The following is an 18,380-nucleotide window of genomic DNA, read 5'->3' as shown; positions in this document are numbered from 1 at the left end:
GTCTGGAGGTTTGGGACCTGATTGACCAGAGGGCAGCGGATCAAACAGGTTGTGGGTGGGGTGCAAGGGTTGATGTGTGATAGCCCTGGTTTTCCTGAGACAGGAGGATCTGGCAATGGCCTCCATTTCTGGGCAGTGTTAATTACGGTTCTGGCCTTCCTGTTCTCAGTTGTGGCCCATATGTACCAAACACCCAGGCAGTAGGAGAGCATGCTGAGGAGCAGTGGACGGCCAGCAGCAGCTTCTGGCCAAGGCTGTTCTTCCTCAGGACATGGAGGAAGTGCAGCTGCTGCTGGGCCTTCTTTACCAGGGCGTTGGTGTTGTGGGTCCAGGTGAGTAAAAGGGATTCATTCTGTTTATAGGAATGCTATAGTCAGCCATCAGCTGCATAATGGTGATTTTGAAAGACTTGTCATTTGCACATTTCAAAGCTTGCTGGTAAATTATAAGGCAAGGAAATAACTTTGTGTTGGATAATGAGGATTAATGTACTTCCTTTTTTTGAGAAGAAAAGCTAAATAAGCAATGGTGGGTAGCTCTTTTTACTGGCAGGAGAAGTTACTACTTCCCTGATATAATAAAAGATCATTTAGTAAAAAAAAGCCTCTGAGTTGCTTTGTTTGTGTGTATGTGTGTGTATGTAACATAATAAAGTCAGAACATTTCACACAAATTACAGGCCTTCTAAATATAACTCTGCTACCACAAATACCAATACACAAATGCCAAAAAAAAAAAAAAAGAAAAAAAAAAAAGATATGCTGGTATAACTTAGCTTGCAACATAAAGTGTAATTTCCTAATGTGTAGCATGTTTTTTGATTTGAGATTGCAATTTTCCCCACTTACAATGACCAGTTTAGCTAGGTTGTTTTGCTAGTTTTACACAGGTCGTGATTTGGTGATGCCATGGAAGTGCACATTGAGTGGGATTCTCTTCAGCCCTGATCTTCCTTACCCCCAGAAGCTGCTCTGAGTCTTCATTAGAGGAGGAGATGATCCCCTTTTCTGTCATTTCACCTGTTTAAATTCAGAAACACTTTGAAAATGAACCTAACTTGACTCTGGCTTACTTGACTGAAAAGGAAACTCTTAAAAGTCCCAGATGCATTTTCCTGCATCAGTTTAATATGATGGACACTTTTTTGAGGAGTTCACAGCTGTTTGTGAAGCTTTGTGATAGCCTTATTTGTGTCATTTTAATTTAGGATATATTTCAATATGATATCAATAGATTTGATAGTGAATTGAAAGTTCCCTTTGGCTTCATGTGCTCAGAGTGTCTGGTTCTCTTTTAAACTCCTCCTGCTTAACACTCTGGTCCTAGGTGTGAATATTATTGTTGCATTTTCTTATATCCTCTTCTTCAAGCCCCAGATAATGATTCTAGGTGTAAATCCCAACAAGCTTTGCCCACGTAATCTAACAGGAGAGGCACTCAGTGAGTGAATATCAGATCGAAATAAATCTATGAAAACACAGGGAGGAAACACTTCATCTCAGGCTCATGTGACAATCACAGCCACAGAGGAGTTTTAAATTTAAATGTATTCTTGTAAAAACACTGATAGACTTCAAAGCTTTATTCCTTTTTAGATCATACCAGCAGGAGTAGAAGCAGACACACACAGGATTATTTATTGACTGATTTTTATTCACTGATGATGGTGAAGATTATTATATATCTTACCTTTGAATCTTCATTTCAAAGGTAAGGAAAGGTAAGGAAAGGATGAAGAAGAAGAGACAGAGGGAGAATGAAGGTAGAGTAGAGAGAAGGTGAAGTGGAGGGCCAGGGGAGAGAAGGTGGTAGAGGGACGATGGAGACAGGAGGATGAAAGGAGGGAGAAACAGGAAGTGGATTAAAGGTGGAGTGGTGAAGGTAGAGAAGATAAAGGGAAAGTGGAAAAACGGGAGAGGAAGAGGAAGCTATCGCTCTCCCTGAGTTGAACCACCAGTTTCCTCAAAGTTTGTGTAACTAGTAGATGTTTTTTTCTTTTGGAAGCAGCTCTTGTTCTTGACTGTCTTCTCCTGTTCGTTTGTCTTCTTTTTCGCCTGCTTCTTCTTCTTCTTCTTTCCCCATCCTTCTGTGACAGTTCAGTGTCTACCATCTATCTTTATAACAATTAATTTTGCAGTCCCCTTGTCTTCTCTTCCAGTGCTTTCTGGACTTCCAACAATTCCTTCTTTGCATCGTGAATTTCTTTTTTTGCCTCCTGCGTTGCCCTTTTCTCTTTCTTTAGCACTCTCTGGACTTCCAACAAGTCTTTATGTTTTCAAGTTTCTTCTCTGTTTTGTGTATTTTTGCTTTTCTCCTCTTTCGGTGATTTTCAACTTTGTTCTTAATCCTCAGCTTATCCAACTCCTCTTTGTAGGATGCTGTGAATTTGCTGAGTTTGTCACCTTGTTCTCCTCCAGATTACTGGTTGGTGTTTTGGCCTGCAGACTTTAATGGTCTGTGCTGCTCTTTTTGCACGCTATCTAGAGAGGTTCAGAGCAGCAGATGGGGTTGCTGGTTTTGGTCTCTGTTGAGATGCTGATACCTCCTCTCTCTGGGATGATTAAAAACAGTCCTGGACAAAAATAGAAGCATAATAAGCAGACACAAGAGAAAAACATAAGACTGTTGGAATAGTGGATACAGGGGAAAAGTGAAGTTAATGAGGTAACTGTAGCTCTGTGGATTCGTGGATGACTGCCAGTGAAAGTAAACAAAGTGGATGTGTGTTCCTATGTGCTATGCAGGTTGAGATCTCATATAACAAAGTCACGTACATGACATGTGGACTACCTTTGCTCATATGCTGTAAATACCACCAAGCAAATCTTAAAACTGAGTTTTTCATGTTGGGCCCTGATAAAGAGCAAAAAAAAAATACATCAGCCTCTTCCCAGCAATATCAAATCAAGTAATTTCTGTATCATTTTTGATCAGCTTTTGAATTCTGACTGTAAAGGCCTTTACACACTGCAAGTGTAAAATCTGTGCAAAAATTTCATGTGTTAAAAATATGTCTTGGACTCATGTATTCGCATATATTCTCATGTATTCTTAATGCAGCCATTCATCCGGAACAAGTCATTTTCACTGGACAAATCTGCAGCATTAAAATAATACTATTTTTACCTTAGACACTGCTATGGGTCATTTGGCTCTATGCAATGATTTCTCTGCCTCCTCAGATGTGTTGCCCACTCTGCCAGCAAAAGCTCAAGCTTATGTCAGGAGTTGAAGCTGTCAGTGATACAGCTTCAACTCCTGGATCAAACCATGAAATTCTCTCTGCTGCTGCCTTCTTTGAGAACTGGATGGACCCAGAATCTCAGTTTCTTTCTTTTCTTGTTTAGAAACATCTGGACCAGCTCATCAGCACTTGATGTCAACTTCATTTTTTTCACAGTAAGTTTTTGAGGACAAATTTTCTGCAGAAACACAGCACGTTTGGTGCATGCGTGTAATAAATTTGCATCCAAACAAAACTAGACTACTAAACTAGACTACATATATACATTCCACCACTGAGTCAGTGCTCTCAGAACATTAACAGAGGTTATCCTCTTAACAGTCTCTGCTCAAACACAACTAGTTATTCGAAGATAATCATTTGAATTAAGTGTGTTGGAGTAGGGAAGCACCTAAAAACCTGAAACAAGCAGCCCCAAAGACCATAATTTAGGATTAATACCCTAAGAAGAGTAGTCTAACTGCATAATATTGCCCTAAGGCAAGCACTATTTTGTCTGGGATTATGTTTTCCACATCAAGGAACCTGCAAGGGACTGAGTAAATTTCATCATCAGACGGTGAGCATGTGGCTCCCTGCAGGTCTATATGTATATATATTTAGAAAATATATTTATTTCAACTTTAACACGTAAAAACCCCGATATTAGCATTAGCATTTGCAGCTCCTGATAGCACCCTGCAGGTCAACTGTCAAACTCTCTTCGTCTCCTCTTCATTTGACACAACAGTAATGTGTCTTGTGGCATTAAATAAAAAATAAATAATAATAATTTTTAAGGGACACTAACCAGAAATTTGGTTTACTGCCTGAGGGCTACACTACGGCTACAAGGTTAGCTAGCCCGCTCACTAGCAAAACGCAGTTACTCTTACCATACAGGAGCCTAAACCTTCTTTTAACCTGCCGCCTCACTGCAGTTATCCCCAACCATCACCATTCGTTCTAACCGAATGTGATTTTTAACAGATGGACTCCAGGGCCCATATCCCTAAAGATTCTGAGAATCCTCTCAGAGAGCTCCTAACTTAACCTAAAAATTCCTTGCCAGGAGTTTTAGCTTAGAAGTGATTCCAGAACATTTTCAGTGAACTCTGAGCAAGGAATGGATGGAAAATCCTATCTTAGTGAGGAGGTGTGGTTGACCCCGTTGCTAGGTATGAGTCATCATTTCAAAAGCCGTGATTGGTTGATCCTACAAGTTTGATGGAAATGAGCTTTTGGTGATAATGAGCAAAGGATGTACCCTCAAATCAATAAACATATTATATACTCTAATCTTATGCTGACTGTAATTGTAAATAATATTTCACATTCAAGAAAATATCTGGAAAATGAATAGTAAGCTGTAGGGGTTATAGCCATTAGAATCTAAAATATGTGAAAACTTAAACTCATTACACCCTGTTCAAATAATGATTCGTGTCTTATTTGCTCATATTAATATCCTAGCTGGCATATTTTGTACTTTCACTCCCATATGGACCCCGTTGAAAACAAGATGGCCTATCTCAAGAGGCTGTCCTTAATGAAGTAGAAATCACAACGTTACAAGTCCAGTGTGGTCTTAACGAGGGTAACACGGCTCAGCTTTTAGCAATGTCTGTGATTGCAGACCCAAGTCATCACTGCTGCATTGTTGCGTTTTCCCGGTTGCCAAATACCTCGGGGTTGTGATTACTTTCGTCTCCGGTGTAATAGCGTTGTGGCGTCGAGTTGGTGAAGTAATTGCATCTCTAAGGAGATCCACCACAAACATGATTCCTGCACGATCCAATCTGTAGCATCTCAATAATTCCCTGTCATCCAGTGTTTGCAGGACATCTCTCCTGCCTCTTCTGTTGGCCATTTTGTGCAGCTGCTTAGGGGAACTCCTAAGCCACTAAAAGTCCTCTTCCCTGCTCTTAGCAGATCTCGCCTTAGGAGCCCTTTTAAGCGCTAGGAATCTTGAGGAATACTGTAGCTTTTATATTAACTGGGATTGTCATGTCACTTTTAGGGGAAATTCTAAGAAAACGTCATGACTCTGAGAATTTTCTTAGAATTTGGCCGCTAGGAGCCACTTTTTGCACAAAGATTCTTTAGGGATACGGGCCCAGGTCTTTATGTCTTTAAGACATTCCTGCAGTTTAACTAATTGGTGTGTGTTATCTGGCTTCATGGACAGATAGAGTTAGGTGTCATCTGCATAGCAGTGAAAATGTATACTATGTCTTCAAATGATACTGCCTAAGGGAAGCATGTATAATGTAAACAGAATTGGTCCTAGCACTGAACCCTGTGGAACACCATAATTGACCTTAGTGTGTGAAGAGGACTCTCCATTTACGTGCACAAATTATGATACAAACCACTGCAGCGCAGTACCTGAAATACCTACAGCGTGCTCTAATTGCGCTAATAGGATATTATGGTCAACAGTATCGAACGCTGCACTAAGGTCAAGCAGGACAAGCACAGAGATGAGTCCACTGTCAGAGGCCATAAGAAGATCATTTGTAACCTTCACTAAAGCTGTTTCTGTGCTGTGATGAGCTCTGAAACCTGACTGAAACTCTTCAAATAAGCCATTCCTCTGCTGATGACCTGTTAGCTGTTTGACAACTACTCTTTCAAGGATTTTTGATATGAAAGGAAGGTTGGAGATTGGCCTATAATTAGCTAAGACTGCTGGGTCTAGAGATGGCTTTTTAAGTAAAGGTTTAACTACAACCAGCTTGAAGGCCTGTGGTACATAGCCGATTATTAGAGATAGGTTGATCATATTTAAGATTGAAGCATTAATTAATGGCAGGACTTCTTTGAGCAGTTTTGTAGGAATGGGGTCTAAAAGACACGTTGATGGCTTGGAGGAAGTAATTATTGAAGTTAACTCAGAAAGATCAATTGGAGAAAAAGAGTCTAACTTGACATCAATGGTACTAAGAGTAGCTGTAGATAATATTACATCTGTGGGATGATTATTGGTAATTTTTCTCTAATAATTAAAATTTTAATTGTGAAGAATTTCATGAAGTCATTACTAGTTAACGTTAAAGGGATAGTTGGCTCAGTAGAGCTCTGACTTTTTGTCAGCCTGGCTACAGTGCTGAAGAGAAACCTGGGGTTGTTCTTATTTTCTTCGATCAGTGATGAATAGTAAGATGTTCTGGCTTTTGTGGAGGGCTTTCTTATAAAGCAAAAAACTATTTCTCCAGGCTAAATGATGATCCTCTAAATTTGTGACACGCCATTTCCTCTCCAGCTTACGAGTCATCTGCTTTAGGCTACATGTTTGAGAATTATACCACGGAGTCAGGTACTTCTGATTAGAGACCTTAGTTTTCAATGGAGCTACAGTATCCAGAGTCGTACGTAGTGAGGAGGTAAAATTATTAACAAGATAATCGACCTCTGTTGGAGTAGCATTCAGATAGCTGCTCTGCTCTGTGTTGGTACAGGGCATCGAAGATGCTAACAGTGGGTGGATTATATTCTTAAACTTAGCGCTTTCAGAAAGACATCTACTGTGATGAAGTCTACTCTCCACTGCTGTGTAATCAATTATTGTAAATGTTATCAGGAAACGATCAGACAGATATTATATTATATTTATATATTGGTATTATTTTAAGTAGTTTATTAACAGGTAAGATGCTGGTTTTTATTTTTGTTTTCTTTAATATTTTGACAGAAAGTAATATTTTATTCTCTGTTGTTTCTTTTTTTTAAAAAACAATAAAAACAACAACAAACAAACAAACAAACAAACAAGCAATGTCTGTATTTTTTTTATTGTTTTGTCACCCTCTGGTGGCTGAAAAGACAGTTATTCTGTATGTTGTGTTTGTAGGAATGCTATTGTCAGCCATCATCTGCATAATAGTGATTTAGAAAATTTATATTCAAAATTTGTGATAAGAAGTAACTTTTAGTCGGATAATGAGGATTAATATATTTCCTTTTAGAGAAAGAAAGATAAAGGGTGAGGTCGTGGTGGGTTGTTCTTTTTACTGGCAAGAGAAGTTTAAAGAAAGAAAAAACAACAACTTCCCTAGTATGATAAAAGATAATTTCGTGGTGAGTTGCACAACTGTACTTCAGAAGCATCTCTATCTGATGTGTTTGGCGTTTATATGATGAAGTCACTGATAATGACTTTTAAGTTAGGGCATTTCATTCAAAATAGAGGCCTTCTGAATATATACTGTTCCTACCACCAGCAGCAGCAGCTGTATGTGTCTTACTTTTACACTACCATGCCTATCAGCAGTATTTTCACCACTACCAGTTCTTCTTCACGGTTTTTATGTGCAGAAGTACGTGACACTACCACACAAATTTAAAGCCTAAGCTAGTGTGTAATGACATTTATGTATTTATATGCAAATACACAAAAACTAAATTAGAAGATATGCTGGCACTTGCCAGCCTGCAACTTAATTTGCAGTTTCCTAATATTTAGCATGTTATTTTACTGAATACAGGTTTGCCTACATAAAATTAATCACCAAAAAGGAGACGCAGTTAAGAAAGGAAGAAACAAATTATGATGTAAGTATTTAAGGTGATGAGCTATATGGAGTATTTTAAAAGAAAGGACAATATACTTTGCACTTACAATATATTAAGTATGTATTTTAAGTATAATGAAGAAGCAGTAAGGAAAATGATGGCCTGAATTCAGAGGAATTTTGTAATGAACCAAAGGAAATTACCACACAAGTAACAGGAAACGGTAACTGCATGTTTTACAACAACAACAACAACACCCTGAATATAAAAAGTTTTTTTTTAAAGCAATAATCACAGCATTAAAATTAAAGACAAGAACTACGGATATGACTATATAACAGATCCCTTTCTATATGCAGTTTGATATTCCATTTAGGTTCAGAGGAATGGGCAAGCAGAATCTTGTTTCGATGTGCTCTGAGACACTTGGAATTTACCACCATGCCACTGAGCACCTTTAAGGAGTGTGTCAGGTTATTTAGACATTTATAGATGTTATTATTTATTAATATTAGAACTTTATTGGTCTTGTCAACTATAGCAAACTGAATAGCAAACATGCACAACTTTCATAAATGCTTGAAAACATTGCTACACCCAATTTTCAGTGCTCTTACGAGTGTGTGAATTATCTTTCGTGATCTTTCCTACCATGAGCAACCTAAGACCCAAGATGGTTTGCATTTAAAACCTGTTCAGAACTAAATGTAAACAGCTTCCTAGGCCTGGATAGAAAAGCAAACAGAGAAATAATAGCTGTTATAGCCGTTCTACTAGTAATCACCACCAAGATTTTTCTTGAAGCTCGCATGTAAATGAGGTTTTTTTTAAATATATCGTTAAGCCTCAAGTAGGGCGGGAGTTTGGTGTTTTCATTGGTTCACTGAAAACCACTATGTATTTCAGTGGAGCTCAGAAACCTCAGCCACATGAGGAAACTGACAAATCAACAGACAAAAAACAAATCACTGATGTTTGTACTGCAGGTCTTATAATAGAATGTGACAAGGCGACATATTGTATGTCACCAGTCAGTGAGTCTAAATCCTCATATCTGTCAGATCTTGTCTGACAGTGTTTTTCTCTTCATTAACTCCCCCTCAGGCCAAGAGCTACATCCAGTACATGCATAACTCGCTCTCTCTCTCTCTCTGTGCGCTCTTTCTCTCTCTCTCTCTCTCAGCGTCAGTGTGATCAATTTCTTTACTTCCTCCTTTTTGGAGTGGCTGAGCTGAATACCAGAACAGGATATGCTTTACTCTCAGTTTCACGGCAGCAGCAACAGCAGCAGCAGCAGCAGCGGCAGGAGCAGCCGTGAGGACGACACACTGCAGCCAAGATGAGTGCTGGGGATGTGGTCTGTAAAGGCTGGCTCATTAAATCCCCTCCGGAGAAGAAACTGAAGAGATTTGTGAGTAGGAGCACACATCGGACACTTGTCTATGTCCTCTGCCAGGAGGACGAATGCCAGGCTGTGGTGCTGAGCCTTGTGTTTATGCGTGTGTGTGTGTGTGTGTGTGTATGTGTGTTTATGTGTGTATGCTGCGATGTAGAATGAAGATTAAGAGATACACTGACTTGTATGTTTGCCTTGTCTCGGTCTCCTTTATATCACCTACCTCATCTCTGGTACAGGTCACTTTACTTTTGCGTGTTGGCGTAGTTATAGCAGTCATGTGCTTTAGCAATAATACCCCACTCACTGCAGATGTGCTTCAGACACATTTGGACGTGAGTCCTTGCAGCGAGTATATGTAATAGCTTACATAAACAGCATCCAGCCTTGACTGTTTTGTGGTTGTGGGGGGTCATGTGATAGTGTCAGGCTGGCCACTTGCTCTGCGCTCTGTGCGTCTGTGTGTTGTGAAACATGGGAAGTAATGTCAGGGGCAGTCAGACACTTAAGCGACAAGCAGAAATAGTCCAGCTCGATGATGGCTGTATGTACTTCCTCTGTACGAATAGAGGAGGTGGAGGGCCATTTGTCAACAGCGGTGTAAGGAAAGGGTGTGTGTGTATTGGGTTTTTTGCGGTGCGGGAGGGGGGGTTTACATGCGTGTATGTGTGTTGACAGTGTTGGGATGGGAAATAGAAACTTATTTTAGCATGACATGCAAATCCACAGTTGTATAGACTGGTACACTCACTGTTTGCCTTATTCAAAATATCAGGCTCTGGTCTTGCCTGTATGAAAATTAGTAATTATCTGGGTCAAATTTATCTTTGTAAGTAACATGCCGACAAGACTGAAGGAGCAAGGGGCTGTGGTAGTTAACTAAGGTGTTGGTTTGATTGTGTTGCTAGAGATACACTTTGCTGGAAGGAGCTCTGTCAACATTGTGTTTCCACTTTCTGGAAATGCAGTTTGCAGTCCATCAGTGTGCGTGATGAAGTGGAGCAGGAGTCTGTATTTTGTTTACTCAGATATACACATGCAGCGCTATCAGATGTTTGTCACATTGCTGCTATCACAGTGTCTGATTCCAGGATTTCACATCTTGTTTTCCTTTAAATAAAGAAAAGGTGGGGAGACATCATCTAAACACCAATTAAACTTAAAATATTGATATACTACAAAGTAAAAAATACCATAAATCTCACTTGTCTTCATATTAAGCCACTTCTTGGCTGAATACACTTTGACCTGTCACAAACAGATACAGGGGTGTAAAGAATGTAATTAAAAATGGCTGAATTCCATTTAGCTCCTCCAGTCTTTGAGTTCTGGCTTTGGTAGAACAGCCAGAGCCAGAACCACTAATTATTAATTATGGTTTGGGGCTTTCTGTTGTGGGAGTCACAAAATAATCGCGACAAATAATCTCAACAAGGACAAGTTACTCATTTGTCACCACTGCTGACCAACCGTTACCCATGTGACCAGAGTTTCGAACTAACCTCACGTGACAGAAGATAAGGAAGCTGCATCTGATGTGGTTGAAACTTTCAAAACACAGAAAACAAGCTTGTTTGTTAGTTTCAGATCAGTGTCGGACTTGCGATGTTTTTTTTTTTTTCCAAATTAAACAGACATACAGTATCTACAATCTGGAGATAAACTAAAGGCCTTAGCCTACGGTAATATAAAGAAAAGCAAGGAGGTCCATGTTTAATTAGGGGGTGAAACCTGATTTCATCAGAATATACAGAATCTATTGATTGGCTTCTACACTCACCATCTGCTTCCATTAGATGAACCTGGGTACACAAACCAACTCCTTTTTAGGAGTGCGAAACTTGTCATTTTCAGAACATCTACAGGATCAAAATTGCCATCTGTCTAGTTACGGTTTCCTCTTAAGCTTAGTAGTGTTTTTTTAGGCAATAAGTCTGTGTGTGTCTAACCATTTCCTGGAATGAACACATAAATCACCAACTGACTTGTTGCAGGAGAGCATTTGTTACACACAGAAAGAAATGTTACACAATTTCAAGCCTTGAAGAGAATCAGAAGAGACTCAGCCACAACAACGAAGCCACAAAAACCAAGAGTGAAACGATAACATCACACACACCTTTATTATTCTTAACGTGATTCTTATTAATTATTATTATTGAACTGTAACAGCTCCATGGCTAGGATGAAACTCGGTTGGAATAGAGGGCTTAGGCGGTGCTCATTGTGAGTAGCTATAAATACCTTTTAGTGCAGTTTCAGTGTTAGGTTTTCAGTTAGTTTTCAGCTCAAAGAAGTGACCAGGCTCTTTATAAATACCTCTTTCATTCTGTTAGACATTTTCTGCTAAATACAGTGAACTTCCTCTTCTCTGCACTTCTGGGAAATTTGAGTTGAGGTTCCGCTTACTGACCATAACAAAGGCAAAGAAACTTAGTTAGCTCGTTGCTGTTAGCGGGGCCATGATCAAATTCTCGTGATTAGCAAAATTGGCGGGAAAGGCTGATGCTACAGTTTGAATTATGAAGCACTGTATTTAAAGTGAGTCATAATATTGAGTGAAATTTAAATTCAAGAGCAAGGCCATTAAACCTTCTTTACTTCTTGCACCTGCAGGCATGGAGGAAACGTTGGTTTGTGCTTCGAAGAGGTCGCATGAGCGGTGATCCAGATGTGCTGGAATACTATCAGAGCAATAACTCCAAAAAGCCAATCCGCACCATTGACCTGAAAGAGTGCGTGGTGGAAATGCTGGAAGGGCAACTGCGGATAAAGAGGGACTTTCACGGAAAGCACCTCTTCGTGGTAAAAACCTCATCTCGTGTTTTCTACCTGGTGGCCAAAACCGAAGAGGAGATGAACAGCTGGATCAGCAGCATTAGTCAGATTTGCCAGTTTGGGAGCCTGGAGGATGCAGGTAAACATGTCGAAAGACGCTGCTGCACTGAAGTAATCGTGTAGACTCCCTCTGCTGGTCCAAAACAAATTGGTGTCACCACTCAGGAAGTGGGGAGTTTTATGAGGTCAGAACAAACTGTTTGTTTGGAGCTTCATGATTTTCGTTTCCCATGCTAACTGAGGCATCAAGTGTAAGACTGCACCTTACTGACAACTGTAAAAAAAAAAAACTGCAAATCTGCAATAAATTCTTCAGGTTTACAATCAGGTTACTCTCAACCATGCTGTTTGTACAAGATTTATTTCCCTGTTCCCTTTAAGATTTAAAAAAACAAACCCATTTTAAATATACCCAAGGAAGGCAGATTTTAGATCTAGATTTTAAGTGAATTGTACTTCTGAAGTACCATTAAGGTTGGATTGGTGGCTTTGAAAGCATTGGATGAGCTTGAAAGTCTTCAAAATTAGAAACTTTGGAACACAGCAAGGGTACCACAATACTGTGGTTGTCACAGGTTGGTTGTATGACCTTACAAGTCTGAACTTCAGAAACATTTTCACAATCGTGTCACTACATGTGATTAGCACCATTTCATACCTGGACTTTTTTCCACTTCAGCAGCAGCAGCAACAACAACAAGGAAACATTGCTGTATTTTTCCCCTTTTATCATTTGAAATATGTAAATATTTTGACTACAGTTTGTCTACACACACACGCGCGCAATGGAAATAAATTCAAATAAAAGTTCTGGTGAAGCAGTGTACACAGTTTAGATAAAGCCTGACCTCACGTTTTATCAGGAGCCTGGCTGTTGTCTGCATGTGTGTTTCCAGCGGTCATAAGTGTTGCAGTTCTGCATACTCCCTGTCACGCAGCCTAACGTCGCTTCTGGATCTGAGGGGATAAGAACAGCTCAACATTACATTCAAATGAGCACATGGCACTTTTGTATCACCTCCATGCATCGGGGTGTAATTAGATTTTTTGAATCTAACACATCGACACTTTACCATCATCACGCTGCTGATTCGGCCTTTGCTTCAAGTGTCATTTTTGTGGAGGAGACTTCAGCGTGCGTCTGTTAAAAAGCTGTCATCTGCATGAAGGAGATAGAGCAACGGCACAACTTTTGCCGATATGCCACAAGCTTGTAAATCAAAAAATGGAGTTGTGAGTTGTGGCGCACAATTACTGTTGCACAAAGATTTTTACTGAGAATTCTGGACGGCAGCAGTAGACCTTAGATCTCGAGAGCTCTTTGCAGCAACTCATAAGTTTTGCAAAGGCTTTTAAAAGGTTGCTCTGTGCCCACAGTAGGACACAAATATCTAATAGCAAATATTTCATGAGAACATCCAAAGACTTTTGGATTAGTGCTGCGGGAACGGCCTTGACTTTAGGGGGGGCCTTGAGTGAAATGGAATGAAACAAATTTCTGAACAAGGGCCAACCTGCCTGAAAGAATGAGGGGATTTATAAACAGAAGACATATCTGCTTTCAAGTTTCTTGCAATATAAATACCACTTCATATGTAAATGCAGAATATGAAGAGTGAGTGCAGGCAGGGAACGATTGCATCTTCTGGCTTTGCACTTGCTCACTTACATTCTCTGTGTTTCTTTCTTCTTGTTGTCAACAGAGAGCTCAGAGGAAAGCTTTCCTCACACTCCCACCTCCCTTCAGCTGTCACCTGACAGCTCTGATATAGCATCTGTAGAAAGCCAACAAGATTCCAGCTATCCACCGGACTACCTCTTTCTCTCCCAGTGTGAGACGGGGAGTGTGATCACTAGTCGGTATGTACAGTGTGTGCAACATGTCCCACAAGCTGAAATCATAGCTGTGTGGTGTGTGTAACAAATGTGATATTTGCATTTTTTTGTCCTTATCTGCAGACACAACAGCTTTTCAAACTCCGAGATCTCTCTGGAGCAGAAGTCATCAGACGATGCCGTCAAGGACATCTGCACCGAATCTTCTTTATCCTCAATCTCCCACACTAGTCCCAGTCCATCTCTTTTCCCCCATGGGAGGCTAAGCAACCCTCCATTCAGCGCTCCATGCACCTCCATAGCTTTGCCTTCATCGTCTTCCTCTCCACTACATCACTGCGCCACAAGTGTCTTCCAGTTCGACAAACCACATTCTCCCGCGATGTTTGAGGCGACGGGTGATAAACTAACACCCCCTCCACTGCCACCCAAGCCTAATCACCTGTCAGAGTACGCAAGCGACGAAGGCCTTCAAAGGACGAGGGCAATGAGTGCGCACCATTTCTCGAGCAATGCTGGATTTTTCCCCCGGAGGACCTCTTTGTCGAGCCTGGACCATTTCAAATTGGGTAAATCCTAATGCACAGTATAGAAGCTGATGAAGATGATCCTTGCTCAGTGAAACATAAACCTGGTGGAAATATGATCAGGATGCTTTTTGATTCATACTCATATCAGCTGATTTTAAAAGAGTTTTTTAAAGAAGTTAAAAGACATAATTCTTTGGTTTATTTGTTTGTTTTTTAGGAAATGCCGAGAGCAAATTTATGCAGATAAGGAGACAAAGTATTAATTTGGTAAGAACAGTGACACACTTTTATTTTTATGCACACTTTTTGTTTTTCAAGAAAGTGTTAGATAAGAAGATTTACACCTATTTCATGTCCATATGATAAACAGGAAGCCTCAGCGAGCTTTAAGTTGACTCAGGTTAGCATGAGTGTGACATAGTCTTTCTTTCAAGTCAAAATTAGCACAATCATGTAGCGTCTGATTTGTTATCAGGCTTACTAAGAAAAAAATTATCTCGGTCATCGTATGTCAGCAGCAACTTACAGTTATGGCCCGTATTACACATTCAAAGCTACCTACAAATCACATTATTGTGAATTAATTTTCCACTATTATCTGTTTGTTTGTTTTTTACAATCAGTTTACTTTTAGCCACTTCTGCCTATATGAAGTCAATGACATCAGCTACCATTAGATTGGCTGCACGAGTATAGTAGTCTCACTACAAGTTGTTACTAAACAAACCAACCTGGCTAAGCTAAGTTAGCTTCATATTTATGACATGTTTCTCTTCTAACAATACAGTGATTACATTTGCTAAAATGACAATCCCTCTGTAGGATTCAACTAATGGCAACTCCCCCCTGTAGTATCATTTCTCTATTAATAAATACATGTAATGAAAATAGTTTGAAAAATGCCCCAAGTATGTAACAAGTCTGGAATTAACAAATGTTCCAGCTGTAATATAATAATATATTTGATGTAGTGCACGTGCCTGATCATATGATGCTTTATGTTTTTGCAGCCTTGTTTAAATAGCACAAAACTTCAAAACTACCAGGATGAGTCATATGTTCCTATGGCTTCCCCTTCGCCTTCTCCTTCTCTTGCGACCGTGGAGTCTGATGGTTACATCCCCATGAGCCCAAGGACATTAAGCTTCCTCAATACAACCTACAGTATTGAACCGTCTGCATCTTTCAGCCCACTAATGAGTCAACTTAGTGCTATTGCACCACCTCCGATTCACCGGCATCTAAAACCTCGCATAAGGAAAGGTGAGAGTCCAGCCTGAATGTTTGGAAAGTACTAAATGTTTGTTTCATCTTTGGCTAGATGTTTTGTTTCTGTAAACTTTAATGTGTACAGCTTAATTAAAAATTATGCTTTGTGCGCTCTCATAGTCACAGATCTATGCAACGAACATGTCTGACAGATATACAGCACCTGTATCAGAAACACTGATCTCCGACATGGCCTTTCTGTGCCGTGTTAGAGAATTGCAGCCAATCTGATAACGCTGACCTTTTCTCGCTCCACAGCTCGACCCCCACCTCTTGATCTGAGTGGCCTTTCTACAATCACAGAATGTCCCACGCATCTCCCTTTGAGCAGAGCGCTGATCGACTCATGGTGAGCAGAAAGTGTCTTTGTCTACAAACTTTTGTGTTGAGTTAAAGAAACAAGAACAAGCACACGATTGGGTTAATAAAATTGCAGTTAGGCTTTGAGCCTTGTTTTTTAAGAATACATTTGGCTATGGATGTTTTTTAAACCTCAGGATTCTCTGTATTTTCTCCTTTTAATTTGAAAGTAAATAACTGTTTCCGTTCCTTTCTTCACAGCTTTTCAGTGAACCCTTCACCTCTTGAAAGACGACTTGAGAATGGGGAGAAATTAAGAGATGAAGTCACAAGCTCCTCTGCAATGGTAGGATTTCTATTCAGTGGAAACATATGTAGAATTATTTTTTAAATATTATTTTTCTATCTATGGTTTAGAGAATGCTTAAAGAAGACTACAAAAATGACTCAATCTGTCACTGTCTTATTATAGAACCATTTGTGAGTGGGAAAATATGCTCAGAACTCACATAGCTGAAGAATGTGGGAGTGGAAAGTGACTACCAATTTCCAAAATATTCTTCTCAGCTACTTGTAATTGTTCATGGTCTGGAAAATGTGCATATTTATTTTATTTTCCCTGAATAAAGCCTTGAAAAAGTCACATTAGTCATCCATAGTGTCTCTAGACACATATAGCTTCCGACGTGTTCTTAAACTCAATCTGAAAATGAACAGAGGTCACTTTGCTTTTGTTTAGTGACATATTTAATGAAAATAAGACACTAGTGAAGCTTACCTGCTGTTGACTGATGTTCCTTTAGGATTGTAAATATGTCAGAAACATTTTCCTGAGAACAGGGACGTTTTTACGAAGCCTTTATGATTTGTTTTTTCTCACAGGAATCAAGGCAGCAGTTCTTTGATGGGCCAGTTCAGCCCAGGGCGAGAAGTTCAAATCTTGACTATTTGTCACTGGATTTCAATTCAGCAACCCCCTCTCCTGTGCTGAAGGTATGCTTTTATTTGGCTTTATTTTTATCTTTATTTTTATTTGACAAATGACAACAACTGCACAGCAAGACTTCTACTGTACCCTGTGGAGCATTGATAGTTTAAATGTTTGTGCAGGTGAAGCAGAATTGTATCACTGTTAAAAATGTGACGTCACTGTCTGCTTATCTCTCCCTCTCGATGTCTAGCAGAAGCCATTCCTGTCCGATGAGTACAGAGTGGATTACGTGCAGGTGGATGAGAAGAAGACGCAGGCGCTTCAAAACACCAAAATGGAGTGGACAGACGTTCGCCAGTCGAAGACCTGACACTATGAAACGAATTACGAACACACAGTTTCAAGAAGGCCAACAACAGCAAGGAGTACATATTGGGGGTGACCAGGTGTACCATTTTATGTCCATAGCAGTTTTTACCCCCCCCCTCCCATGCTGCACATATTAAGCTAATGTCTCACAACCTACACATGAGTCTCACAAGAAAACCAAAGATGAGTATCGAACAGATACAGACTAACAATGACAGGTAACAACAGCCTCAATTGTCACTGGGAATGAAAAATGTAACGGTAAGAGCAGAAAAAAAAATTAAAAACAAACTTTATCTTCAATTTATAAGACACAAGGAAAATCTTATCTTCAAATCTTCAAATGTATAAAAAAAAACCAAAAAAACCTTTAACCTGCATTTTTAAAGCCACATATATTAAAATCACATGCTACCCCTCAGCATTAACTTAACAATTATACCTCACTTTTAATTTGTTGACATCTGGTCACTCTTGGATGTGTGTAGATAAAGAAGAATAAAAAGATTGTATAAGCACTTTGGGAAACAGTATTGAAATAAAATTACAATAGTAATTAAGCAGTAAGACCTTCTTTTGCATAGAGGATATGCAAAATTGCACTGTTAAAACTAAGTTAAGTCTCCATAGAACTGAACTGTAAATACTGCCTAATCATGCACTATTCAGTGATTTTTCTGTAGCATTAAGTTTCACCTGATTTGCAAAAGGGCATCATATTGTTTTACTGTATTAAAAAAATGCTGTAAATATATGTATAGAGATGTTACTGAAGAATTTTTTTAATGATAAAATGTTGTTTTTAAGATTTCTCTCTGTGTCAATATATAACGTGAATGAAAATGATCAATTCTGAGATTCTGCCTGAATATTACCCACATCTTAAAGAACCAAAACTAACTTGAAACTTTAAACATTATTGCCATAACACATTTGGTTATACAGGTGAACCATCTTATTTACTGAACATATGTCCAATCACCTCACTTTACACATCAGTCAGCGAATGTTTTAACCACATGCAAGCAGATAAATGAGACCACTGTTCTAATTCAGCTGCTCTTTCACGCTCTTTCAAAAAATACATTATAACCAAACTGTATGCAAAGTTAGATATAGATTTACAGATAGAGACACATATTATAATATAAATACAATTATAAACAAATGTGT

General features: G+C 39.3%; 1 protein-coding gene across 2 annotated transcripts; it reads left to right on the top strand.

The window, feature by feature from the left end:
* The first annotated feature begins 8,899 nt into the window (after nucleotides 1–8,899).
* On the top strand, nucleotides 8,900–18,019 carry gab3 (GRB2 associated binding protein 3). 2 transcript variants are annotated; one of them, XM_026181538.1, is made up of 10 exons: nucleotides 8,900–9,149; nucleotides 11,751–12,051; nucleotides 13,676–13,832; nucleotides 13,932–14,377; nucleotides 14,556–14,605; nucleotides 15,349–15,601; nucleotides 15,866–15,956; nucleotides 16,169–16,253; nucleotides 16,790–16,900; nucleotides 17,092–18,019. In XM_026181538.1, exons 1-10 carry the CDS (start codon nucleotides 9,078–9,080, stop codon nucleotides 17,206–17,208), a joined length of 1,683 nt encoding a protein of 560 aa, XP_026037323.1. In that variant the 5' UTR covers nucleotides 8,900–9,077; the 3' UTR covers nucleotides 17,209–18,019. The 2 variants fall into 2 exon arrangements, with proteins under 2 accessions (XP_026037323.1, XP_026037322.1); XM_026181537.1 differs by having other exon boundaries at nucleotides 17,089–18,019.
* The last annotated feature ends 361 nt before the right edge of the window (nucleotides 18,020–18,380 follow it).

Source organism: Astatotilapia calliptera, chromosome 10, assembly GCF_900246225.1.
Source record: "Astatotilapia calliptera chromosome 10, fAstCal1.2, whole genome shotgun sequence".
Classification (NCBI taxonomy): Eukaryota; Metazoa; Chordata; class Actinopteri; order Cichliformes; family Cichlidae; genus Astatotilapia; species Astatotilapia calliptera.
Note: the sequence above shows the minus strand (reverse complement) of the source record. Positions and strands in the feature narration are given on the sequence as shown.